General features: G+C 36.7%; 1 protein-coding gene across 4 annotated transcripts in view; it reads right to left on the minus strand.

The window, feature by feature from the left end:
- Window positions 1-1,238: 1,238 nt before the first annotated feature.
- CHIC2 (cysteine-rich hydrophobic domain 2) overlaps window positions 1,239-26,945 on the minus strand; it is a 26,001-nt gene continuing 294 nt past the window's right edge. The window contains exons 2-6 of one of the 4 annotated variants that reach the window (XM_010574513.1): window positions 19,661-19,715; window positions 19,351-19,506; window positions 5,161-5,217; window positions 4,935-4,994; window positions 1,239-2,023 (exon numbers count right to left, since the gene is read on the minus strand). In XM_010574513.1, coding sequence (XP_010572815.1) covers window positions 1,973-2,023; window positions 4,935-4,994; window positions 5,161-5,217; window positions 19,351-19,506; window positions 19,661-19,715 — 379 coding nt within the window. In that variant the 3' untranslated portion in view covers window positions 1,239-1,972. Of the gene's footprint in view, window positions 2,024-2,801; window positions 3,334-4,934; window positions 4,995-5,160; window positions 5,218-9,867; window positions 9,959-19,350; window positions 19,507-19,660; window positions 19,716-26,945 lie in introns of those variants that run through there. The other 3 variants (XM_010574514.1, XR_774811.1, XM_010574515.1) reach the window with 3 other exon arrangements.

Here is a 26,945-nt window from a genome sequence, read left to right on the forward strand (position 1 = left end):
CTGGTCCAAGATTTTAACTAATACTTCTGGGTGAGAGGAGGAGTGCTGCAAACCCAGATTTGTACTAAAGAAGAGGCCGAAATTGATTTTTTAAAAAATTATAACCAGTTACTTTGGAGAGAAACCACTGTGCGACCCAGAAGATTGAGGCAGCACAAAACTGGTATTTGTTAGTTAAACACCATATCCCGTCAAGTCAAGGAAACACACTTGTAGGCTTGTACGAAAAGCATAGCAGAGCTATTTTCAAAGTAAACAGCAGGAATCCACAGCCAAAAGCTGATCAAAGGATGAGTTTGGGGAACAGATACAGAAGGCTTAGATTTAAGAAAACTTAAACTTTCTAGACCACTCCCACTATCAACAATTTAGGAATATAATACTCACTAGAGAGTATTTTACAGAGAATAAATATTTTGAAGACATAGAAAAATAGTTCACAGCATCAAGGTACCTGTAATATATTACCTTGAAATAAAACTTGTATTTAAAAGATTAAAAAGAGAAGATTGTTCTTGTAGTGGTATCAACTTTTCATTCATACAAATATTAAGCAGAGTATATCTGGTTTTTCATATATTCACATTATTGCTTGTTACCACAACTGTACAAGGAACGTATTCTTAACTTACATTAATGTTCATGTACAGTAATTTTAGATACCTAACACAAATTTAAAAATATGATTGAGTTGCAATTAAAAAAAAAAAACAACCTATGTGTGAAGATATGTACAACTAAGATATAAGTAGAAGAAACAAAATACAACTGGCCTGACCCAAGCATACATCATATATCCAGTTTAAAAAGTCTTATACTAATGCAGAAAATAAGCTCTGTAAACCAAAATGAGCAGAAGCAAGGGTGCAATAAATAATTATCTAATACGTTTAAACTTACACTGTTGTCCAGTGTACCCTGCTTTGATTATTTTTAATACACAGCATCTGCATTTGCATCTGGAACTGTACTGTTCAAGACTTCTTCAATAACTTTTTCCTGCTTATGTGGCTTTAAAACAAACAACAACAAAAAAAACCCCGAAAGGTCCTCTTGGACAGTAAGTTTTACTAAAACAAGTCCTTCTGCACCTCTGTGTACAGGATCCGGTAAACAGTAGGAATAAAGCTGATACATGGGCATTAGCCTGAATTAAAACAGCTACATTATAAACTGCAATACTAATATATTTTTGTGATCTTGAGTTCTACTAATCAGATGCATGCAATTCTCTCAGCAATTCTTCTAGTCTTAGTAAAATAATTATATTTTGCTGCTTTTATTTTTTTTAACCTTTAAATTAGAACTTTTTCAGAACCAGCTGACAGGACTTCTTCATGAAAAGCACAGAGATTGCTACTAATGCAATGACATTTGGGTTCCAAAAAGCAGTTTCAGAAAGAACTTTATCTCCTTCTTTTGTTGGAAGAGGTTAGCCAATATCCAAAAACGAAATAAAAATAGTTACAATTGACTAGTCACTGACAAAAATTTAGGAAGATCTTACTTCGGCATGTAAATGAATGATTAAAAGGACTTACACAATGTACAGTCAATCAGTTGTGTCATTTTGGGATAAAAAAATACCTGCTCACTTGTATACCATTTTCAGCTGTGTATTTATAGTAATATATATATGTACACACACGCGCGCGCGCACACATATAAAAGACTCTTTGAAAATCAAGATACATTAATAAACAGAAGTAATAAAAGTAACAATAACTTAAGTAGTAGTTAACATCTGCGTGAAATTACTTTGTGGATTTTGACCAACTGCACTTAGAACATGCTCTTATTTAAAAAACAAACAAACAACAAAATAAAACAAAAAAAACCCCAAACAAACAAAAAAATGAAAACACCACAAGATTCTGTAGAACCAATGCTATGTCACCACCAGGAGAGCACCAAGCAAGGCACCATTGGAAAGACAACATACTTGAATAAGTCTCTATAAATAAATCAAATGCTAATCTGGTCGAAAAATCGGTGTCTTTGGTAAAAATTCTATAAGGATGACCTGTATAAAAAGAAAACAAATATATATTAAATGGAAGATGGCAGCAATCCTATTATCTATTACAATGATAAATAACATGCTTTTTTTTTTTTTTAAGTACATCAAGTTGTGATGATGATGATCAAATATCACAGTGCTTTTCTTACGTAGGAGACCTTTAGAAAAGTCATGTTCGGTATAATTGTTATGGGGTAGAAAATCAAAACTCTTGAAGAATCAAATTCAATTGGAAAAGTTTGCCTACCAATACCTAACACATCTAAACAAACTGAAATAAGCTACTACATAATTATTCTTCAACATAATTCATTTACTTTACTAGGAAAAAATTATAAAAGAGATAAACATATTCATGTAAAAAAACACCAGAAGGCACAATGTATGCAAAGTTAATTTTCAATTACTCATGCAATTCCCTCTACTTCAAAATTTTTTCCACTTAATATAGGATTCTAAATCATGCTTCTAGTTCAAAACTCATACAGAAAGGTGTATCACCCTTTGCAGAGTTCCCATGTCTAACAAATCTGCAAGTAGTTAACAAGAAACTTGACTAATGCTTTTGCATGATTATTCTTATGGTCCCGATTCACATTTAAACTATGTATTTCTGAGCTATGTACATATAGTAGGGTACACTCCAGAATGCAATCCAAGTATTTATCCTACTTCAAATAGAAAGCTTAAAGAAAATGTTCACATGTGCATTTTCTTTCTTCAGCGAGACAGTCATAATAGAGCAGCGTGACTGTATTCATAAACAAGTAAATGCATCTGGTAACATATCTAGGAATTTTATTTACTTGTAAGGGGAGCATGCCTTTCTAAGAAGTTAAAAAATAATTTCTGAATGGTTTTGATTGTAAAGGAGAACACAACTTGCCTTCTTAAACACTTCTATCTCTGATAGGATACTGAACATCAGAAAAGAAGTAAGTCTGATTTTATTTCTAAGGTAAACACTTTTGAAATACTGAATGTCAAATTCAGGTGTATAAGTTTATTTTTAGAGATATTCAGAAGTGACTTATTTTCAGAAGTGATGCAAACTGATCAAAATCCATTGATCACTGACATGAGTCAACCACTGGATGTTTCAGATATACCAGGCTTCTGATATTCAGGCAAGGTTTCAAAAAGGGAGCAAGAAGTAAAGCTGGAACATTGTGTTTATGCCAAAGGTGTAAGACTATCTTGTCTTTATTTAATTTATTTAATTATTTATTTTATTTAGCATCTGCAAGAGTGGATTTAGAACATCAAGTCAGCAAAGCACCAAGTTTGAGGTACAAGAGTCTGATTTAAATCACCTGTTTTGAAAAAAATTGAGGATAAGTGTTTATTATTTAAAATTAAATCGTGAATACAACAATAAGGGCAGTTTTTAAGAGACTAGCAAATCAGTTCACTGAAAAAATCAGAAAATAGTACAGAGAAGTTTTGTAAAAATTTTCTCATGAAATACATCCAGATATTAGATGTTTCACAAATTGAAAATAATATCTTCAATATTTATCCTGTAAAACTACATGCTCATGCTTACATATTATTAATATAAACAGGTCAACTGATTTTAAATTGTATTTAATAGAATGAATGTTCATCTGTAAATGTTGCTGGGTAATAGTATTTACAAACTAGCATTGTATGTGTTTTTTTCAATTGAATCTGCAAAACATCAGATGTGACAAGGTTTTCCTGTAGAAACGTGAAATAAAAACCCCTCCATTTAGGTAAAACTCAAATCTACTTTCTGAAATTTGCTTTATTCCATTTTCACTCAGTCTCATACATCTAAACCAAAAAATTTTGTAGAATAGATGTTACAAAAAGTCTACTTATTCAGTGAACTGAATAGAGCCATTCTGTAAAAAACATTTTAAAGATCTTGTTTCAGGCTAGAAATAAGATCTAATGTAGAAACAGGAAAAGGGAGAAGACTAAAAGAAAATTATTATTTTAATATAATTTCCAACTAATTAATCACTTTTAAATTTTTTCATATGCATGATAGCTTTGTTGTTTCAAAGAACAAAGTACCATGTAATGAAAGATCACAGATAAGTTCAAACTAACACAGTAGATATTTCTCAAAGGTTAATCTTTATTTTTAAAAAGTTAACCCTTCCTATCGCCTACTTCCTAGAGCATTAAAAGAAATTATGCAAATTCTAACGTTTCTTACATTTTAGCAGCTTAATTTCATCCTATTCTATGTACCTCCAAGATATTTTGAAAATGGAAATAAGAACAGCACCAAAAAAGAGCAAAAAGGTTGCAAGCTAAAAAAACTTAAATCCCACATTGGACATCATTCATTTTAAACTGCACATAACTTCTTGCTGTGTGTTTCCAAGACAGGCTTATGGAGTCTCAGTCAAAGGCTGAAGTAAGTTAAAACTCCAGAGACTGAAAAATTTTAGTGACACCAATTGGAGGGAGATAAAGATACTTTCAAGACAGTTGAGATAAGGGGCAGTTAAAATCTAAAAAGGCTAAAGGTTTCTTAAGCTCCAACAGCTTAGTTGAAAGGTCTTCTTCCATACTTTTAGACTTGATTAGCATTATATAAAACAGCCATATCTGACTTGCTGCGTAACCAAAGTTGTGGTTATTCTTTATACAGCATCTAAAATTTCACACTCCATCAGCACATGTTCAAGCTATTTTATCTTGGCAATTAATTTATTATTTTTCAGAACACAGTGAAGCCTTGTTTTCAAGTCATTCATAACTTTATAAATCAGTCCTGCACATGAAACCATGCATCTGTGAACCGTAGAAAATCCTTGCACTCAGGCGATTAAGCTCCTGACACCTTTACTGATTAATAATCATGAAAAGAATAAGATCAGAAGCAAAATAAATGATCATTTAATAGAGAAACTCACAAAACAGCCCTTTAACTTACATATTCCATCATGTTATTCGTTTCACATTTCCTTTTGCTTAGTCTCCAATGCAAGCACAGCTAGACAAGGAGGAAAGAAAAAGAAGAAAAATGAGCTGTATTTTATTGCAGCACACAGACTAGCCCATTTGTCCACCTTTCATATTTTTCGTTCAACAAAAGCATCTGTTTCCATACTGTGCAATTCAAACTCCAACAGTACGAAGCTGCTCCCTGCGGCACTCACCTTGTGGTATAACCTATTGTTTTCCCATTCTAATAACTTCTCAATCGATCTTCGTGTCTGGAAGACAAATGAGAAAGAATTTTACTCTTGACTGGTTTTAGAAAAACTTTGTTTTGCAGCTGCTTTTGTGTGAAAAGGAGAGGTACAGGACAGTGACTGAGTACAGGGTGGTCTGTAGCACTATCAAAATTTCTCTGGTATTAAATAGTAACTAGAACAGAAACAACTTTTTATGACACCCAAATAACCATCTTCAACCAATTTGGAACACTAACTGTTCATATATATGCTTTCTGGTTCTTATAGCAGTTATAACTTTAAAACCACAGAAATTTCAAAGTGATCTAAGTATAAAAGCAAGAACACTGCTCCTTCGGTATCAGTGGTCTAAATGCACCGCTTCTAAGAAGGTCAGCATCTAAACTGAGAAACGTTGCAAACTACTTTGCAATGCTGTAGGTCAAGTACAAATTCACAACACTCTAAACAAAAGAAAAAATTTTGTTACTTTTATATCCAGATTTTAGAGACTGAAAACCAAATGCAGAAAGTTACAGTAAACTGCACAAATTAATATTACTAAATCTGTGATTTGTATAAAGAGCTAACCCAATATTTAAGATTCTAAAGCAAAGTTTTACTGCCTATGTTGTCCACAGTTGACACTTCAGACAGAGAATCCTGAAAGCTGTTCTGCATAGCTTTTTAAGATTTGCACGCTAGTATTAAAGGACATTCTGTGCTATAAAGTTTCACAGCATTTTGAATATAATTATTCAGTTATATTTACATTTGAGAAATACATTCTGACATTTATGGTCATTTGACTGCCAGAATATATACTGCTTAGCTCTAAATGGGATTTGCTACTGACTATGAATAAAAAGAGGATAATTCATGGTGCCAGGTGTTAAGATGAGACCAACAGAGCTGCAGGTGCAAAAGGACGGAGCAATGACAAGGATCAAATACAACTTAGTGCAGCTGCAGCTTCCTTACAAGGCAGAGAGGGGTGAGGGGAAGGGATGAGAAAGCATCTTGCTGTTATTACTACAAAATACAAGTACTGTAAATGAACCTTAACAAATCAAACTAAGTGCTGTCACAAGAAACAAGAATGTCTGAGTAAAATAAAAATTAGACAACAAATTATTCATTTCCCACCAAATATTAACATCTTGGTTTTCAAACACCAGTTTCTCTCTAGTTTAATACCGAAGTGGTTGCGGGGAAGCACATCTAAGCATGTACTGTGGTCACATGATTAAAAATTAGATCATTGCTATCTATGAGTAATCATTACACTGAATTTTTATTATGTTTTATTTTAAAAAGCACAAGTCAAGGAATTATCGGAAGGTGGATGTGCCAGTGACTAATTTATCACATCAACTGGGAATTGAGTATTTTGGGGGTTATTGTTATTATTATGTTTTTAAAGACAGTGCCCTTTAACAATAATCAGTAGACCTCACTTGTTTCTTTGTAAAGATAGCCTTTTAGAGTCTGCTCTCCTTTTAAATGAAAATAGGGCAGCAGTTATGGTCACACTTTTGTTAATTTAGTTGCCAGTCAGCTCCAAATCAAAAGAAAATAAGGCTGCAGAGTGTAATTAACATTCAGTTCAGTCGTTTTGTCCCTTGTCTAGCCCCCAAGCTTTGTTAAAATTGCCATCTGAATGCTGAAGGCTGTAGGGAAATCGATTTGATTCTAATCGCACCATGAAAAGAACATGATCTAACTGCTTTCAGCCCTCCGTAAATCTGTACTAGGTCTTTAGCACAATGCAACTTCCAATTTAAAAAGCACTGAATGTCTCGTCAATGACTTTGTGAAGAAAAAAGAACAAGGAGCAGACATAAAAATTCCAATAGTTGTTTAAGCATTAAAGTTCATTTGCATCACAGCAAACCTGAAAAGGGCTGACCTCTCAAACCGCCTCTCAGGTCTATGAAGTTGTAGCCTTGACAAGCTCACATTGACAGAGCTCATTGACTCTGAAAGGCTACTCTATCAATGGTGAAAAATGGCAATAGGTTCTACTCTGAGCAGGCATCTGCCTGCCCACCCGCTGCTAAACCAATGGCAAAACTGATTCAAAACCTGAATCTACCTTGTAATCTTCCTTTCCAGGACCTTTTAATAATAGATTAAGATCACTATACAATTTAATTTCATTGTTTGCCCCAAAGAGTGTGAAAAACATCCAAGCTTTTCAAATTCCAATAAAATTACATATATATTACAGTACATACACATAAATAAGAAATTGATAGGTGGTTATGTACTATTAATTGGTTTCTTTAAATAAGAAGCCAGTTTAAAGTCATTTGACTAGCATGAGATAAAAACACATGCAGCCTCGAGACCACGATTATTTATGTTCCCAGAGTCTTAAATACAATCCTTCCTGTAGTATAATTTGGAATAGTCATAGCTCCCAAATCACGCCATACAACAATACAGAAATGTTAATGAAAATTAGACTGTAAAATATTTCTACAAACCTCGGAGCTTGGAATAGAAAGAAATTAATTAAACAGCATCACACAATTCACTATAGTAAGTTTTCTTCCTGCTTGACAGGTGAAAAAAAGCACTTGCACGTGCAGCTTAATTAATCACTGCTCTTGACATCTCAATGATTTACAGTGAGGAGCAGGTGAGGATATACAAAACCAGAAAGGAACACTTGATTTGAGTGTAGCATTTCCAGCACACTAGGATGACAAGCTTATATATTCTATCAATGGCGTACAGAAAAACCCATACAGCAAATTATTTGTTAGCCACAACAAAAGCACAAATTAAGTGGAAGAGAGACTTGCTTATTAGAAAGATTTAATACTATCCAGATTTTAATTTTTTTTCTTAAAAATCCCAATCCAATATTTGAGCAAAGCTAAAACTGCAATTCAAGGACACTTTTTAGCATACCCATGATAAGAAAGTATGCTTTGTAACATACTCCATGAAAAAAGCAGATAGTCTTTAATGTTATCCACAGAATTTTGTGAAATAGACCTCTTCTACTATCTAGATGCGATGTTTAATGAAACATTCCTGTAAAATAACTGATTCATTCAAGATAGTCATGTTTGACAGTGTCTTTTGAAAAAATCAGACTACTAAAAAAGCTCAACTCAGAATACACTTTCACCAATGCTTATTGCTGCCAATTAAAAAAATTAAATTAAATTGAAAGTAAAATAAAGTTTTGCCCTTAAACATGGAAGAAAAAAATAGTTAGATTAAGTACGAACTTTTCATGCAGAAACAAGGCAGTATTGAATACAAATAGTGTGTTACCTGTATTACCAACTACAAGACCTTTCTGTTATGTCTCTGCAGTGTCTAGTGAAGTTAGCTTACAATTCCAGATGCAGTTATGATCTGGACTGGGCGGCTGTGCGGCCACAAGGTCCCCTCTTGCAGTGCATGACCTGGAACATGCACACTACACTAAACGGTACTAGTGAATGGGCCAAAGCCCCCTCAACTCCTGCTGTAAATCAGTCAATGACTGGTACAATATTAAACAAAAGGATCTTACATGACTCCCAAAATGGTGCTAATTTGAGTACCTCCCTTTGTCTTTATTTAAGTGGGGAAACAACATGGACAGTAACAACACAATCCTGCACTATCAATTTTATTCATAGTAGTCTGGGAACAAAAGAAAGATCTCCCACTACCTGCATTTAATCTTTGACTTCTCATCTGAAAACTCCAAAACATATGTAAATATAGTGCAACGTTATTCCAATAAATAGTAAATGGAGAGTTTCAAATTCCTTCATATAAAACTTTACTACAATCAAGCATTAATAATTTTGAATATTGCCCTAAAAAATACACTTTATGCTCAAATTTCAAGATACAGAGAGACTAATTTAAGCAGATTTTTGTTGATTCTCACATGGCCAGAATTTGTATTACACCCCGCAGAAGAAAGGCAAAGGATCCTATCAGAGGTCTGAACTATACCATCTCTGCTCATTCAAAGAGAGAAATGATAGAAGCAGGAATTTCTGTTCATCCTCCAAAGATATATCTGACCACAAAACTGATACCCAAGTAATTTAGTTATCAGCACAAACAATGAAATATAAAGTTAGAAGATAACTGAGTCACACAACTGTATGCTCACTTTCAACACGTCAGAACATCCCCCAAGTCAATTTTGGGGCCCATATTGGTCCCACGAAAATGTCAAAGCTGTACTCGGAACACACGTAACTGAATTACACATATCTTTCTCAGCACAGATGAAGTCCCCACCTTGAACACTGTATCACAAATAAACCCTCTAGAAACTGTAAATTGGTAGGATTCCCATCTTACTGAGGAATTCTCTATTTGTGAAGGGCAAAGGTGACATAGGTAAAGCCTGAGTTGATTTCAGATCCTGACATCCTGGAATATCTGCTTCAACATGTACAGTAGTTTGAAAAGGTGTCTGTTCAACCACATAGGTGTATCTTGCATCATCTTTCCTATTAGTAGCTAGGATATTTCTTACTAGAAACTATTGTAAGGGTGCTCATCCCAGAAGCCACTGCAGCATCCACGCAAGAAAGTGAATGAAACCCATATTACACGGATTAAAGAGTATCTGGAAATAAATGTAGCATTCTGGTGCTTTTTGTATGATCTTGAAATAACTACCTTGTCCAACAGGATTACTATTGCTGCATCTTGTCTTACCTTACAGATGATTCTGGGCAGAAAGTGAGCCCAGACCAAAGCACAGATCAAAGCTCCTGATCAGGCAAGGAGAAATAAAATCATCAGAATTCTGGAAGAGAAGTACTGACAACATCAAGTTCACCTCAGGAAACTTCCTGTTCTAAAAGATAGCCCTGATGATATTATCCCATACCCTCACATGATCCATACACTGACCTAATTTGTACAGGTTTCAACCCTGGGTTGGTACATCACAGAGAGAGATGAATTTAAAGCTTAATGAATCAAATCAGATCAACTACATTCTGGAAAGGTCTCTTCCACCACATTGTCTGCTGATATAAAGAGGAAAGCAGCGTATTTGACATTGCTACATGTAACAGTTTTTTAATATCTAAGCCAAAGATGATTCCTCAGAGACTCTGGTTACCTTGATTCTCAAACTCCTAGACCATTTAAGAAAGCACTAAAAGCCACGAAATATGTGGAGAATGGAGAAGGTGTACAGAAACATACACCCCGTGTACATTATCCAGGAGTACAATGGAGAACATCTTGTAGTATTGTCACCAATGTATTAACTGATAGATACTGGATGAGTATTTTCCTATGTCATTTTGGTCTGCAGTAGAAACATGTGGCAGAGAAATTATCAAGGGAAGTTCCTAAAAGTTGATACAAAAGTCTTATACAAATTTCCTCTCAAATATAGACAATCCAAAAGACTCAAGATGCTAACTTGATATTTTAGCCACTGGATATTTTAGCTGTCCTATAAGAGCTAAGTCACCAAATAAGTGTAGCTAGCTACTTTCTGTAACAAGGTGACAGCAACTAGAGCTAACCATTGTGGAAACTTCATACTATGGAGAAGCCTTGTAGAAGAAACAGTCTTGACCTTGGCAAAATTAACACACTTCCCTTGAGAAGGCCTAGCTGAGATGCGGAAAAACACATTTCACAGGCAGACAGATGTTGAACTGATCCATGAAGCATCAGGATTATAACTAATGTTGTTACTTGAATTCGTAGATAAAGATTTCTAACTCTTTTATTCTAGGATTAAATTCTAGCTCTGATTCTCTGTCATTATAAGGAAACAAAAACCATAAAGCTCCATTCCCTCCAAACAAATTATTCAAATCTGGCCATGACAATCTAAAGCATCCACCTCCTGCTGAAGGACATTCTCACAGAAAGGGCCACACAAAATGAACACGTAAGACAGAATTGACCGTAACAGGAATGAAAGTAGGATTGAATCTCCACCAAATAACTCATTTGGTGTCACCCACTGTGGGAAATCATAAACTGAACATGGATGAAAATTCCACCTCCATCTGCTCTTTTAAGGTTACAGAGATGTTAATTTGGGTCTCTGTCGTTATTTCCAAAATATCCAGTAGTATGCTATGGAACATAGTTCAAGGCCAGTGCAGGTGGAGCAATTAAAGAATCTCAGGTTACATCTCTATTAGGAAATGAAACTGTGCCCAGAAACATTCCCATTCACTTGAAGCCAGCTGGCAGGCAACAGCTTACATCTATATCGGTAAGTTTTCATAACCTGTGAACCACTCATAGTGCCTGGAGCATTCTGATAATGCCTAGGAGTTGTTACACTGTGCAGACCCAGAGCCTGCTAGGGACCTCTCTAAGGGTACAAATTATAAAGCATCAATTCCTGCAAACACTCCCAGGTTTAATTTATTAGTATGTAGGAAGCCTTTGACTCCTGCTGTCAGGAGTGTCTAAGGGCAGGGGCCAAGAATGGAAGAGAAGCTACATGGCCAGGAAGACTGAAAGGCAGCACAACTTAATACAATAACTCTAGAATGCCTTGTAAAATCCAACACTTCACTAGTGTGCATGCTGAAGAGGATGATCCCTCTGAAAGGGACAGCCTCTACAGTGCCTTGCTCATCTAGGACTGAACCAGGAAATTACAGAATTCCAAGTAGGTTGATCCTGTAGCCAGTTAAACAATTTAGAAAAAACAAATCTGGCTACTTAAAAAAAAACTTTTCCATCATCATTATTGTTATTGTTCCAAATCCAGCAACTTACTCCAAAATTCAGCAAAAATAATTTTTGTGGGGAACAAAATGAGAAGTACCTAGTCACTTTTTACTTCATATGTATGTTTGGTACAGTAGAAAACTTATCAACTCCAGTTTTCTCTTTTGTACAAGAACTGCCCCCCTCATCCTCCCAAATGTTTTGTCAGCAGTCATGTTTCTTGAACTACTTTTTTGTTGTTGTTAAATAACAAGTTACTACTGAGAGTGCTCCACTTACACAGAAAATAACTTTTTACCCTGGTTTGTTTAATAAAGTGAAAAAGTGAATACATCCCAGAACAAGACTACTTTGAAAAAAAAAAGCAAAAGAAGAGGCACAGAAGTGTCACTATCTCACACTTGCCAGCAGCCTATTCTAGTTTTGTTTGTTTTACTATAAGATAGTCTAACAAGTTATTGTTCAGTGAAGGACTTTCTACTTATTTTATCACATGAATTTCAGATAATTTTGCATTCTAATTCTTTCCTCAACAGTGTTTGCATATGCTCCCTATTTGGCATCATCTACAAGTTGCTAAAGACAGAATCCTAAAAGTGACCCTTCCTAACCTGATTTCCAAACCTGACAACTAGCTAGACCATTTTGAGCATACTCTTTCAAAATAGCTCTATGCGAATTTCAACTAGCTCACATCTGTTTTTTCAGAAACATGTCAAATTGGACATGAAAAGCAATAAAAAAAGCAGTATTAAAACCAAACCACTGCATGATCTATGGCTCCCTCTATATACCTTAGCCATCACAATGTAAAAGGCGCTGTAACATGGAAATGTTAATCCTACATGTATTATTTTGATTAATATTAGAATGTTCAGAGATATCACTCTAATTACAAATGCAATTAAATTTTAAGTAGCATTTAGAATATTCACTCTAGAAACCAAAGATATATGCTGCATTTAAGATTAATATAAAACCTATTATTAAGAATATATGAAAATACAAATTTAACTTTAGAATATATATTTTTTAAATAAAGGATTTGCATTTGACCTATAAAGAAACAAACTAATATTTTTTATTTACTTATATTTGTAAGTATTCTTCATGCCAATCTTATTGCCCTGCCCCCCCAAGCAGGTTTACAAATTAAAAGACATAGCAGAACTATCTGCTCCCACACCTTGTTATGCACCAAGGCACTACTCTACCCTTTAGGAAATACATGAAAACCTGATTAACCTTTATAGGGTGCTCTGAAGGAAATAAAATCTGATTTCAGTGATAGGAAAAAAAGGATAATAATTACAGAGCTATACACACGATGATTTCACATTTATAGTGTTATACAAGCTTTGCCACTTTAAGTTCAGTATGTGGAGGACTTAGTGACTCTTCTGACCAGAATTATAGTAAACAATTTTTCAAGAAAAATATATCAGGTCTGAATATTCTGATTATTTTAAAGTTTTCATTTCATAGTTAATATTAAAAAAAAAAAAGATGATTTTAAGGACTTCTGAATATATTTAATACATGCAAGCTCTACTTTGAAAAAGTTTTACTAAGCTGACTAGAGCCAATATAGAGATCACATGTGTTCTGGTTAGGATAAACATAATAATTACATTACAATTTTAAAGATTCTTCCAAACTGAATTCAATGTAAATTGTCACAACAGAGACTTCAGAAACAAGGCACCTTCCATGTTATGTAATTGCCTTGAGGAACTGCTTGGAAAAGCATTATGATATTAGAGTATCTCCAGTGCCAAGTCCCTGGCAGATAGGCAGAGGAGAAAAACGTATATTTTCTTCAGTTTTGAAAAGAAATGTAATGTATTCACAGCTTCAGTAAACTGAGCTGATGTATTTTAACATCAGTATCATCCACTGGCAAGCAAGACTACTGTATTTAAGAAAATTCATTCCAGCTCCTCCACCACATATTTAATCAATACTTTGGAAGTTGTAATTAGCTTATGTTTATACAGCACTCTGAAGATGTAAACTGCTACGTAAGTGACAACTAATGATGAGGCTTAAGCAGCATTCATCAGCTTTGTGTGAATTCACAAACAAACAAGTAGCTTTTGAAAGTATTAGTACAGATCGCTATTAAATATCTCATTCTATTCATTTTAAGAGATTGCCCATGAACCTTCTGAAACATGTAATTTACATGTACAATACCAGCTTTTAAGAAATCTAGCAATACTGCAATTCTATCATTTCATTGTTACCATTTCTGTTGAAATTTTGTCCTATTTACACATCAGGAACTACAGCATTTAGTTAATACTGAAAATGAGTGTCAACTCATTTGAAAAGTGGCTCCAAATAGGCACCTCAGCCTGTAGCGCTTTTTGAATTATAATTCACTATGTCATTCTTTTTATTTAAAGAACAATAACTTAAAGACTTAATGTTCATTTGTACAATATGGAACTTGGCCCAGAAAGGATGGTGCAATATATGAGTAAAATTGCTGAAGATCATTGACAATCTAGATCTGTAAACGAGGGACTGTATTTCCTGTAACTTTCTACAGCTTTTGTTCATTAAAATCGAATCGAGACTACATAAAAGGAGAGAGGCAATAAGATATTGAATCAAATTAAACATTTATTCTAGTGGTAAAGAGTAGCAGGCTTTTTCTCAAATACCTCAATGCAAAAGAAGAAAGGCAACAATAATGTACAAAGACTCCCAAAACTAGCACTGAACAAAGCACTGAAAAGAAAAATACAGTGAAGGCAAAGCTTTCATTGCATGGAGATGCATTAAAGTGATATAATTAACAATTAAGCTTACAAATGTCTGTGACAAAATCCTAGTTTGAAGCACCTGCTGCTTTAAGGAGACAAACACATAACTTATTTTTCACTGCACAAAAATAAGCATATATTCCTATTATACACAAACATTCAATAATTGTAATTTCAAAAATCTTATTTACATTTGTGGTAACATTCCCGCATTAGAATTTAAAAAGTCAATGAATGGCATTAAAAATACAGAATACAGAGAAAGATTAAGATAATTATTGTAACTTCATAAACTCTGAAGCTGCAGCTTTCATTTTGTCTACATGAACCTTAAAAAAATGTTTCTTTGAAAAAGAGCTGCAAAGTATACCAGCAATTTAAGAGCATGGTAGATTGATTCAGCCTCATTAAAACAGGTATTTCTTAATCAGTCATTCTGAGGAAAATTACTCTGCTGTATTAAAAGTAAGCAATTGTACAGTTGAAACTGTTGTTTCATTTATTAAAATCCTTAACCTGAGAAACACTCCCACTTGTTAGCTCACTGTATATGCAATTCAACAAAACAAATTTGTTAAGTCATCTACTTCAGTAGAAAAGGGCAAAGATGAAGGCTGGTATACTTTTATTCTGCAGTTAAAACATGTTCTACACAAACTTCAGTTCTACATGGGAACATTCCCATCCTGCTTTCAGAAATCAAACTCTAATTATATGGTCTTGGGAGTCTTTTGTGATCACTGCAGCAAAGGATGTAACACAGGCCAGTTCCAAGTAACTGTCCTTTCACCAGGAATCACTCAGGACAGGGCTGAATTAGCAAAGCCCTCTGGGCAACACTTCTGAGACAAGTGCAGGTGCTGTAAAATAAGTAACCTTTTATTTATTGTTCATTTGTTATAATTTTTTTACATTATGAGTGTCAGTGGGAAAGAAAAAGTTGAAGGGAAGAAACGGGCACATGTCATCCTGGATCCCAATTTCCTCAAGAAGTGAATCCTGGCTGTTGTGTCTATACCTATGGCTGGAGACTGGCCAGTGAAAGGAGATCTGAAGAAGTCAAAGCATGGAAGATCATCTGACAAACACAACCCTCTTCCAAGACACAGTAAAGTCAGAGACGAGCAGTACAAGAGTTTAAAGTAAATTATTATTTCACATGGAATACGTTAGTCTGCTACATATCAGCAAAACTGTGGCACCAGCAGGAAACCAGAATAATCTATGGATTTACATTTCTTTTTTAGTAGAAGAATATGAGTTGCTTCTTGTCACAGGTCTACTGGAAGCTACTGAGCAAATTACAGACTGGAACCTAGATGAACCAGGCTGTATTTACAACTGCTGTCAATTTGCTGAGCAGCTCCAGGTAATTCACATCATGCACTGTCTCTCACTTTCCCCACTTCTAGGAAAATACATATGATTAGTTTCCTGCACTTGTCATAGCACTTTGACATAAACTGATGGAAAGTCCTGCATAAAAGAAAAGTCTTACAAGCTTGTGGATGCAATTCAGTACTGAGATCTTAAAGGGTACAAAACCTGTAATTCCAGGTAAGACGGATTTAAAGGACTTAAACAATTTTGTACTTTCCTGATCTGGGTCCACCAAGAAATAAAGTTGAATCCACCCATCCCTGTTCAAGAAACTCAAGCAGCAGTAACTTTCACCGCTTTTCTGTTGAGTAGCAGCCCTGACTAGAATTATTACAAATTCTTCCGCTTGTTTCTTTTACTCGAATTTGCAAATATGTACTTGAAAATATTCCACAGCTTTCCTCCTTACCTCCTCTACCAGAAAAAAAGAGAGTCTTTCCCAGCCAGGTCCAGGATTAAGAATTATAGTTTGGGAAAGCATTCTTGTCCCTTTCAGTTTGCCTTTAGGAACACAAGTGAATTAATTATTCTCTACATTATACTCTCCAGATGCCCAACTGACACCAATTTCTGGGTTCTGTCCTGGTTTCAGCTGGGATAAAGTTAATTGTCTTCCTAGTAGCTGGTACAGTGCTATGTTTTGAGTTCAGTATGTGAAGAATGTTGATAACACTGCTGTTTTCAGTTGTTGCTAAGTAGTGTTTAGACTAAAGTCAAGGATTTTTCAGCTTCTCATGCCCAGCCAGCGAAGTTGGCATAGGACACAGCCAGGGCAGCTGACCCAAACTGGCCAACGGGCTATCCATACCATGGGACATCATGTCTAGTATAGGAACTGGGAAGTGGGAGCAGGGAATCACCGCTCGGGGACTAGCTGGGTGTCAATCGGCAGGGGGTGAGCAATTGCACTGCGCATCATTTGTACGTTCCAATCCTTTTATTATTGCTGTTGCCATCTTATTAGCGTTATTATCATTATTAGTTTCTTCTTTTCTGTTCTATTAAACCGTTCTTATCTCAACCCATGAGTTTTACTTTTCCCCATTTTCTCCCCCATCCCACTGGGTGGGGGGGGAAGTGAGTGAGTGGCTGCATGATGCTTAGTTGCTGGCTGGGGTTAAACCATGACAGTTCTCTGACAGAAAACCATCTAAGCAGACATCCATTTGCTGAGCTGCTGACATGGACAAATGATGTTGTCACAAGATTTGAAGTCTCCAGATTGACTTAAATGATTTTCATTCTGGAGGAATAATCAAACTGCCTAAACACAGGTATTCAGTGCCATCAGTGTCTAGCGCCACTGTGCCATCCACAGTGGCACAAGATACTGTGTTAAGGCAGCTGAGTCCTAACCTCAACTTCACTAATGCTGGACATCCAACTTCAGCCTAAGTCACCCAATCTTCAGTGCAGGAAGAGGTGCGAAGGTCCTTAAATGCCTCCTGGTACCAGCTTTAACAGGAAAAATGCAACATTTACTGACAGTCTGGGCCATACCTCTAGGATGGCTTCCAGAGCTTCAAGCCCAAGTTTCTGTCCTTGCTCCTGCTGTTCATTCTCCTTCCAAGACTCTTCTGTCTTTATGCAGTCTGTGTATTACAGCAACAATTACACCACTAACTTCTTTCTAGCTTCCGCTGAACAGAGTATCCATGTACTTTTTTTTCAGATTTATCCTTTTGGAAGGGAGCTTACCTTAACTCCTATCCCATGCAAACTTCAATGGAAGCACTTGTCTAACTGTTGCTTCACCGGGTTCCCACACAGAACCTCCTTCCTCAGCTTCAAACTCTGTTTTCTGCCCCTAGATGCTACAAGCCCTTGCCTTTTTTCTGACTTTAACAATGTATAAAAAGTTGATTATTTGTGACTTCTGGGAATAGATTTAGCAGCCCCAATTTAGAAGATGAGGGCTTGTGGCATCAGCCCTTACCATGTTACACCCTGCTATCATTTCCTGCTACAATAGCACATTATGTGAGAAAAATGGGTCAAACTAAAGAGCACCAGAAGCTTTCTCCTTTAGAAGGTAAACATGAAGACTAGCAATGCAAGCTTCCCTTGTGTTTGTAATGAACAGAGCTAGGCCTAGAATGGTAAAGGTAAGTCTTCTCTGCAAGCTAGTTAAGTCACCAACTTACCTGTTGAAGCAATCGGCAAATTCTAATTTCTTGTAACAGACTTTCAGGATATGGATATATGAACACGCTACAGGAGACTTACTAGTTTGTGACAGCTTAAAGACAGAAAACCTAGGGTTTGATATAATTCACACCGATGCCAACATTTTTTTTTCCCCTCCACAGACCCCAACATTACCAGGAGGCTTTTCTACCTTATTTTGTATACAGTTAAAACTGGCCTTAAGTAATCTCTCAAAGGGACTAAGCATTAATATCGTAACACAGGAAGTTAGATGATACAACATGCATACAGGTTTTGTCATGATCAATGTTCATCCTATAAATATTTTTTTTAGAATGCCTTGATTTACTGACCCTGTAAAATGAGGACTTTGATAAAGAAAATCATGATGAAGTTCAGTGTACTGAATTGTACACAATTTGTAGCATTAAGAGGTATTACACAAGAGAATATATACAAGCTTTATCATGAAATGGAAATATGAACAGTACTAATAGTGAGGAGAGCACGGGAATGCACAGAGATTTATTGTAAATTAGTGAAACCGGACTAGCCAAAGACAATTTTTACACACATGAAAACAGAAGAGACAGGAGGGTAGCCTAATTAACTGCACTGAGGGAAAGGAAGTGAAAAACAGGCACATGCAATGAGTTTCTGTTGTGAACAATACACTAAGTGCCAAGTGTGCCCAGACAAAACTACTTTCTCGTTCTTAATGTTAAAAAAAAATAAATAAATCTTACTCATCTACAGCTTGGAAGGAAAATCCAGAAATAAAAATCAATTATTATCTTTTTAAAATTGCCTTTTTAAACAAAAATGTATGGCTATTTGGGCTACAGTGTAATCAGAAGCTCCTCAAAACAAACCACCACTCAGTCACTGCCAAATTCTGATAATCCCAAACAATGTATCATAGAGAAGATGCAGCTATTAAAAAAGTATGTTGAAATTTACTTCAATAATAATAAGTGCTGTACAGTACACTGTTCTAGCAGAGACATTCGTGTCTGTTGTCTGTCATACTAGTTGAAGTTACAACTGATACTAAAATGTATGAAATCAAACTGATTTAAGTATGTTCTAGCACACAGTTTTTAAATGTGGGAAAGAAAAAAAAAATGAGAACAAACCCAGTACCATTCTAACTATCAAAAGTTGTATGAATAGTTCAACTTACTCTTTTACTGAGGCAGATAACTGGCCACATACTACAACCTAAAGTGCAGCAGCAGCAAAGGCATCCACATAGTAGCCATCGTACATTAACTGGAAGGTTCTTCTTAAGACAACTGTTAACTCTACTGATGCTGGCTTTAAATTCTTCAGGTGCAACCTACAAGGGGGGAAAAAAAAAAAAACCAAGACAGCAAACTAAAACCATAGCAGTGCTATTTATTACTCTTACAGTGGTCTACACCTGGAACTCTTGTTTTTGTAATAAAATCTTAACTCCAATTCCAAATGCCTATTCACAGATACTCACTCACCTTTCCAGTTAAAGACGAAGGAAATTCTGCTTCAAATTTGTTGCTTAGTCCAAACCTGCAAAAACAAAAAGATCATACCAAAATTATAAATAACCCCAATTCATGCCACGAGTTACAAGCACCTCATAATACTTCAGGGTTTGTAACACAACAGCATTAATTTCAGGAAAAAATAGTTGTTATTAAAAGTAATTCCTAAAATTATCTTAACAGACAAAAGTACACCATTGTACACAGTTCAAAATCCATCTTGCCTATAGTCTCCTCTTAAAGTTCTGTTGATACTGTTGACTCCTCCCCAAAGTCAGCAAAATCTTTATAAGCAATAGTGGCAAGCGTGAAAAGTGAAGGGAAGTACTTAAGGGGAGAGGGGAATTAAGTTAAGGCCACAGTTTGAATTACCCCCCCTCCTCCACCAGTACAGATGTATCTTGAAGGAAAGTTCATCCAGTGCTATTCTACTCGGGCTGTGTTAAATAACTGTTCTAAGCATAAATACCAACTTGTTTATTCAGAAAAAAATACACTATTAAGTTTCAGAACACAAAACACTTCCTGACAAAACACGATTTAAATTGTAACTAATTTGAAAGAAACATACCAATTACAAATGTAAAGCTATGAAGCAGTCTGAGATGAGCTGGAGTTACTGACTATTCTGGGTTTCAGAAGATCTAAAGATTAGAAGAGTTTCACCTTGTCTACAAAAAAAAATTGGGTTTTATCCTACAGTTGGCTCATTGGGTTCATGAATGGATGAACCTCAAAGAAAATCTGAATATTTTCTGGCATCTGGTATGGGCAATAACTTCTAATAAGGACTATACAGTCGAACAAATTAATGAAACTGTATGTCTGGCTACTAATTCGGTGAATAGCAGTCAGTGTAAAATTTAAGTTGTAATTAATAACCTTCTGAATATAAACCAAAGCAGTCTTAATGTCAGATACTACAAACAACACAAATCAGAGATTAAACTGCTCAGGACTTGAATATTGGCAGCAAGACCTATCACACATTGCTCAGTTGTATGCAGAAAAGCTTACCTGAGCCTTGATAGTTGAAGATTTTAAAGACATAATTTGCTTTGAGAATATGTTTATTGAGCATTTAGGCGTTTCTCAGGGGTTGGGGGTTTTGGGGGGGGGGGGGGGGCCCTTACTGAACTGAATGATCTTTATGCCAATGGAGAACTTTGTCCAAGTAATCAAATGGGCAGTTAAGTGCTGTACAAACAGTGAGCTACTGTGGAAGGGCCTCACAAAACCCAGTGGACAAAAGGCAACAGATGAGCTTCTGTGTAGATAAATAAAAGGTGGTGAATCTTGGGAAAGCTAAACTATGTTTATGTGACACTCAGCTAAAGTTTGGCAGCTACAGCTCACAAGAGATATTTTATCACCACTCATGATTCTCTAAAACATCAGCTCAATTCAAACAGCAGTTGCCAGAAATAGCAATAAAATACTGGGCACCACTAGGAAGGTGATAAAGAACATCACAAAGGGCATCATTTTGACTCTCCATAAAACCCTCGTATACCCACATATTCAGTACTGGGTGCAGTTCTGCCACCCACATTTCATGGCAGAGTTAAGAGAAAGCAGAGAGAAGAAAGACTAATATAATTAAGGGAGTAAAGCAGCTGCCTTAGGAGACTAACAAGGCTGACACTAGCTTGGAAAAGAGAAGGCTGAAGTGGGGTATATGATCAAAGTGCAAAGATTCAGGAAGGCAGTGGATAAGGTGAATGATTAACTGTTAATCACCAAATCCCACAACAGAGGGCACTCACTGAAACTAGTCAGAGATTGCTTTAAAACTGGTAAAAGAAAAAGTGCTTCTTTAAGCTGCAAGCAGCAAAATTTCTGGGTTTGTTTCCACTTCAGATTAGTGACAAACTGTGCCAACAGACTTGAAGAGAGGTTACACAAGTTCCCTGACAAACAGACACTAAAGGAAAGCTGATGTTGAAGTATATAGCGCATAACACAACTGCAGATGCCAGAGAGTACAAGGAGAATGGACACCAGGAACAGCTAGACTTGCACATAACCCGTAAGTGGCAACGCCTGTTGCCACAGTTTGTAACAGCACGCTGGGCTAGACAGTTTATGAATTTGATGCTGTAGGCAATTTTTACATATGGTCTTAAGTAAAAAAAAAAAGTCATCTCCCTGTCATTGACTGCAGCAGTAGAATCATAGAAACATAGAATGATTTGGGCTGGAAGGGACTGTCAAAGATCATCTAGTCCAACACCCCTGCCACCAGACCAGGTTGCTCAAAGCCCCATCCAACAGGACCTTGAACACTTCCAATAATGGAGCATCCACAACTTCTCTGGGCTACCTGTTCCAGTGTCTCACCACCCTCATCGTAAAAAATGTCTTCCTTATATCCAACCTAAATCTATGCTCTTTCTGTTTAAAACCATTGCCCCTTGTCCTGTCACTACAGGCCCTGGTAAAAAGTCTTTCTCCATCTTTCATATAAGCCTCCTTTCTATATTGAAAGGCCGCAAAAAGGTCTCCCCAGAGACCTTACTTACACATAAGTTACCTAGCATATCTGAGTATTTGTAATTAGAATAGTAGCTCTGCAACTCATACAAAACCCTCCAAACTGGTGAAGTAAGAAATGAAAATTGTTAACCAAAGAAACATATGGCAAGTTGACCACTTCAACACAGAACAAATAAAACCCATGCTTACTGGAAACATACCTCTACCATTGAAAATCCTGTTGAATACTCCATGATAGGAGGACCATCCACCCTTTCCCCAAAATCCTGAGTGAAATCAAGTGCTGAAGCAAAAGTTATGTAGCTGTCAGAAAGAAGTGTCATGCCCTATCAGTTAAGTTACTTAAAATTGCTAGTAGTTTGAAGTAGAAACCTAAGCCTGAAAAAATCCCTTGGATCCATACGCATTTCATAAGTAGCCAAGCCTGGAGAAGGACTCCAAGCTCAAGATACACAGCTGCCACCAGAAGTCTCAAAACTAAAAGTTAACACCACTTTACTGTATAATTAATTCATCAAATCTAAAGAGATGTCTCTTCAAAGAATGAACTTCATGTACTTGATGCTTCAACATCCAGAAAAGATTTACTATGAATAATTGAATTAAATATAAAGTTGAGTGTGCAATAAAGGGAGTGGCCAACTACAAGGATAATTCAGTCCAAAGCAGCTCTTATTGCAAGAGCTAAAACAAAGCTGAGCCCCTGACCAAAAGATGAGACAGAATTTCAGCTGTCCCTCTACCCAGAATACTAAGGAAGCCCTTTACTCTGAGGCATGAGCAGGTTAAGTCAAAGGCACAAGGAAGTCTCCCTGCTCTCACTTAAGTCACAAAAAGATGTAATTGCAGGGAAAGCCCTGCTCAGTCTCACACTGAAGACTGGCTGAGAAATCAGCAGGACAGAAACAAGGCTTTTTTTGTGAATGCGTGTTCCAAAAGTATTCAAATGTTGACAGCTCCATCGAACACAAGCAAATATTCACAGAGATGGCAAAAGCCATGCCTGACAAAGACATCCCCGCTGGAAAAGCTCTAAAGGTATCTGAATTTACAAACACTCTGAGACAGTGAGGTACAGAAACTTCTGACCAATAGTTACACTTTGGTCAAGTTACAAGCAAATGAGACCGAGACTCCGTACTCTAGGCTTGTGGTCATGTTTAATACATGGTGGAGTAGCAAAACTGAAACATCAAAGCTAACCCAACCAGCTACCAACATCTTTCTGAGCTTTCCATATTACAGTTTTGTCACAATATACAGGTAGTAAAATAAGGGTGACTCTGTACATTAAAAGCTTTGGCAAGTAATTATGTGATCTCAGTATTATCGCTTTTGACTGCAATCTGCAATTTGGAAATTAAAATATTAGAAAATCCACAGAACACTACTACACGTTCACTGTAAAGACGTAAAAGCAGCAAAAACTGTCTCAAAATCAAACACTGGGAATCAATATTTTGGAGATGCATTTTCATGAGACAGCTGTCCTCATTATAGCACTAGATTTCTTTTGTACAATACTCCATCTTCAGTGACACATACCATTCCCATGTGCCTTTCCCATTCTACATCATGTCTTCAACAGATCCATGCTCACCTCATGCATGAGTACTTTCTTTAACCTTCCTGGAACCTGAAAAAATGTTTCTTGAACATGACTCTGCTTGAAAGGTTCGGCTGAGTTCCTGCCCTTGTGTACAGTGGAGAAAGAAATGGCAAGAGGTGGAAACTTCAAAGTACAGAATTTTACAGTATAGGACACAGCCAATCTGCAACATTTTCTCAGCTTGCAGCTCAGATCTTCCTAACACACAAACTGACACGTGCTATCCTCTTTCTCTTTGCCCTCTCTTATGGGGACACTAAATCATTTTTTCCCTGCTCTCAACCATACTTTTTAGTTCCACATGTTCACAACCCTTACAAAATATATATTTATTCCACAAATCTTAACACTCTCCATCCATAATTCTCACAGCCCTGTTTTCACTCAAAGTGAGGTTTCACAAAGTAAGGTTCAAAAAATATATAAGCAGACTTAAGTTTAATATTAAAGAAACTGACTAGGGTGAAAATATATTTTGTGAGGTTTCTTCCCCTCCAAACAGTTATCTTGCATCAACACACAATGCACTAAGATAACAAACAGCACAGAAAGGCATTCACTAGCACATCACAATGGCTCTCCGTCATTCCAGCACTGCAAAAGACTAATAAATCCAATATTACCAGCTAATAAAGTCTCGTATATATAAGGCATTTATGTGTCACTGGTCAAGGAACAGGAAAGCACAGGAAAACAGTCACGTCACTGGAAAACACAATCAGACCTATCACAAATATTCTCTTTGCAGTTTCAAACTCATCATGTACCTCTCTTTCTACCCTAATATGATTTTAGAAACAGCCACGAAATACCTTGGACTTTCAATTCAGTTGTAAGTAAAGTTCTTTATTTTCCCAGCTATCCAGTTTCTTGCCATTAGAAAAGATCACCTCAAGTTATCAGAAACCAGGTCAAATATTACTCCTGACTACTGAGCTATCTAAATTCTGCTGGTGTGAAAACAGTTTAACTGAATATTTAAAAAACAATTATAAAAAAAAAGGAATTTTAGAATTGTGTGCAGCATGGTCCAAACAGGGAGTTTAAGAGGAAAACTCTTAGTGCTAACCAAAAGCCCCACACCCTGGAAAGGCAAGGCCTTCATGTTTTATTTGGATAATATTTACCTGCTTTCCTTTAATTACTTTCAACTATTCAGCTTAGAAAGGACTCTCACACACTTCCATTGTCTGTTGGATGAAATCAAGTAATAGTAAATGTCTTTCTGACATTAATCTGTAGTCATGGAAATGACATATTTTAAGCTCAACATTATGACTCCTGTGTAAGATTGGAGAGGATATGACAATAGACTATGAAAAGAGAGCTTCTGTTTAAATATACACACGGAAGAAGCAGTCAGCAACTCTTTAAACTGCAGAGCCAGGGACAGATCAATCCAGTATTGCTTAACAGCTGCTAATTTTTGTCAGACCTTCAAAATGCATATATGCTTTTATACTAGGCAAGACTAATTCATTATATACATAGGACTTGACCCATTCCTTAAATCCACCAAGTGAACGTTCTGACAGTGATCTAACTTTTAATAAGCTTCTTGATCAATGACAAAAAAAGTTATTGGCCTTACAAAGGTAAAAGTGGGTGATGCTATTTAGTGAACTGTTCACACCTGGCATGATAAAGTAGATGAAGATCAATTGCCTAATTTTGGAGGTAAATGTTCCTATTTCATTGCTCATCCAAAACCTAAAGAACAAATATTTTAAGGAAGACCTTGAAGTAATAACGAGCTACTGACCATTAATGAACAATTAATGGGGCAACCATCCTTCGTCAACCACAATGCCCTTACTAGTCACAGACACGCTACAGAAGCTTCCTCACAATTCCACTAATGGGCTTTGATCTTGTCTCACACAACTTCTCTTCCAGTATTGGAGAAGAAACCAGTGTTTGCCTCCATTTCAGTTCTTGATACTCTTGCATTTGCTAATATGAAAACTATCTAATTGGGGGTTTGCTCTGTTCACTAGAAACAGGCTAAGGCAACCAGCTTATTTTCAGAGAGGTCACTGGATGGTAACAACTTTTGTTCACAATAAACAGTCATACGCTGAACACTTCAGCTACACGCTTCTGTTCCTTTACCAGGCCTCCTCAGCCTCCTGCCCAGCCACGTCCTACCAACCCTCCAAACCTCTCTCAGACTATCATGTCTTACTTCCTGTTTCTAACCAGACAGCAAACTGCACTGCTCAGCTGTTAGTATTACTTAATGTCAACCAAATACTGAAGCAGTAACAAAGTGCCACAAAACTACTCAAATTTAACCCCCGATTTCTGGACAGGTCAGTATATGAAAATCAGTAGAGTTCATGGGACTCGGAGCACTAGACCACAATACCTTCAACTTTTGTGCTTCTATTGCAAGCCTAGTCCTGCTGAGCAGTGAATACTAAAAAAAAAGTTTGCACTGCTGCATTTTGTCTCCAGGTTGATATTTCAGCCTCTGAAACTGTACATCATAACTGACAACAGCTACACTTCAGCAGAGTGAGCCTGACAAAACTGACTGAAAGAAAGACACCCTCATCTGTTACATTACTGAGAAGTACTACACTAACTCACAGTCACTTGCTGCTGGATTGTCAGGGATAGCAAACAAAACTCAGAAAACAAAACTCACAGTCACTCCCATGGTAAACACAGTGAAACAACACATATCAATCACAACTTAACATGATTTTACATGTACCTACCTGACTCACAGACGCCTTTTCTTTCTTAAAGTCCTCAGAGCTATACTAGCGGCCACACGTTAAATGGGAGTAGGTAGCAGGTACATAAACAACCCTAAGCAATAGTCCAGCCGGTCATGTGCTGGCATATACCTGTTATACGCAGGAACACGGGCACCAGGCACCTTACTTCCTGACAGCTCATCACTATGGGCAAATACTTCACATTCCTCTGTCAGTCACAGCCCAAGCCAGCCTTGTTTCCTCTGCGCCTCGTTAGAGGTTTACGGCCGCTTGCGAGTCCCAGGCGGCTCCCAGCTGCCCGGCGGGGCTGAGGAGAGCCCCCTCGCCCTCCCACGGGGGAAGGGGGGGGGAAGCAGTCCCGGACCGGTGCTCCCCCCGCCCACCTCCCCGACTCGCCCCAAGTTGCAGCCGCCGGCTCGGCGCC

Source organism: Haliaeetus leucocephalus, unplaced genomic scaffold, assembly GCF_000737465.1.
Source record: "Haliaeetus leucocephalus isolate CR32 unplaced genomic scaffold, Haliaeetus_leucocephalus-4.0 Scaffold439, whole genome shotgun sequence".
NCBI lineage: Eukaryota > Metazoa > Chordata > Aves > Accipitriformes > Accipitridae > Haliaeetus > Haliaeetus leucocephalus.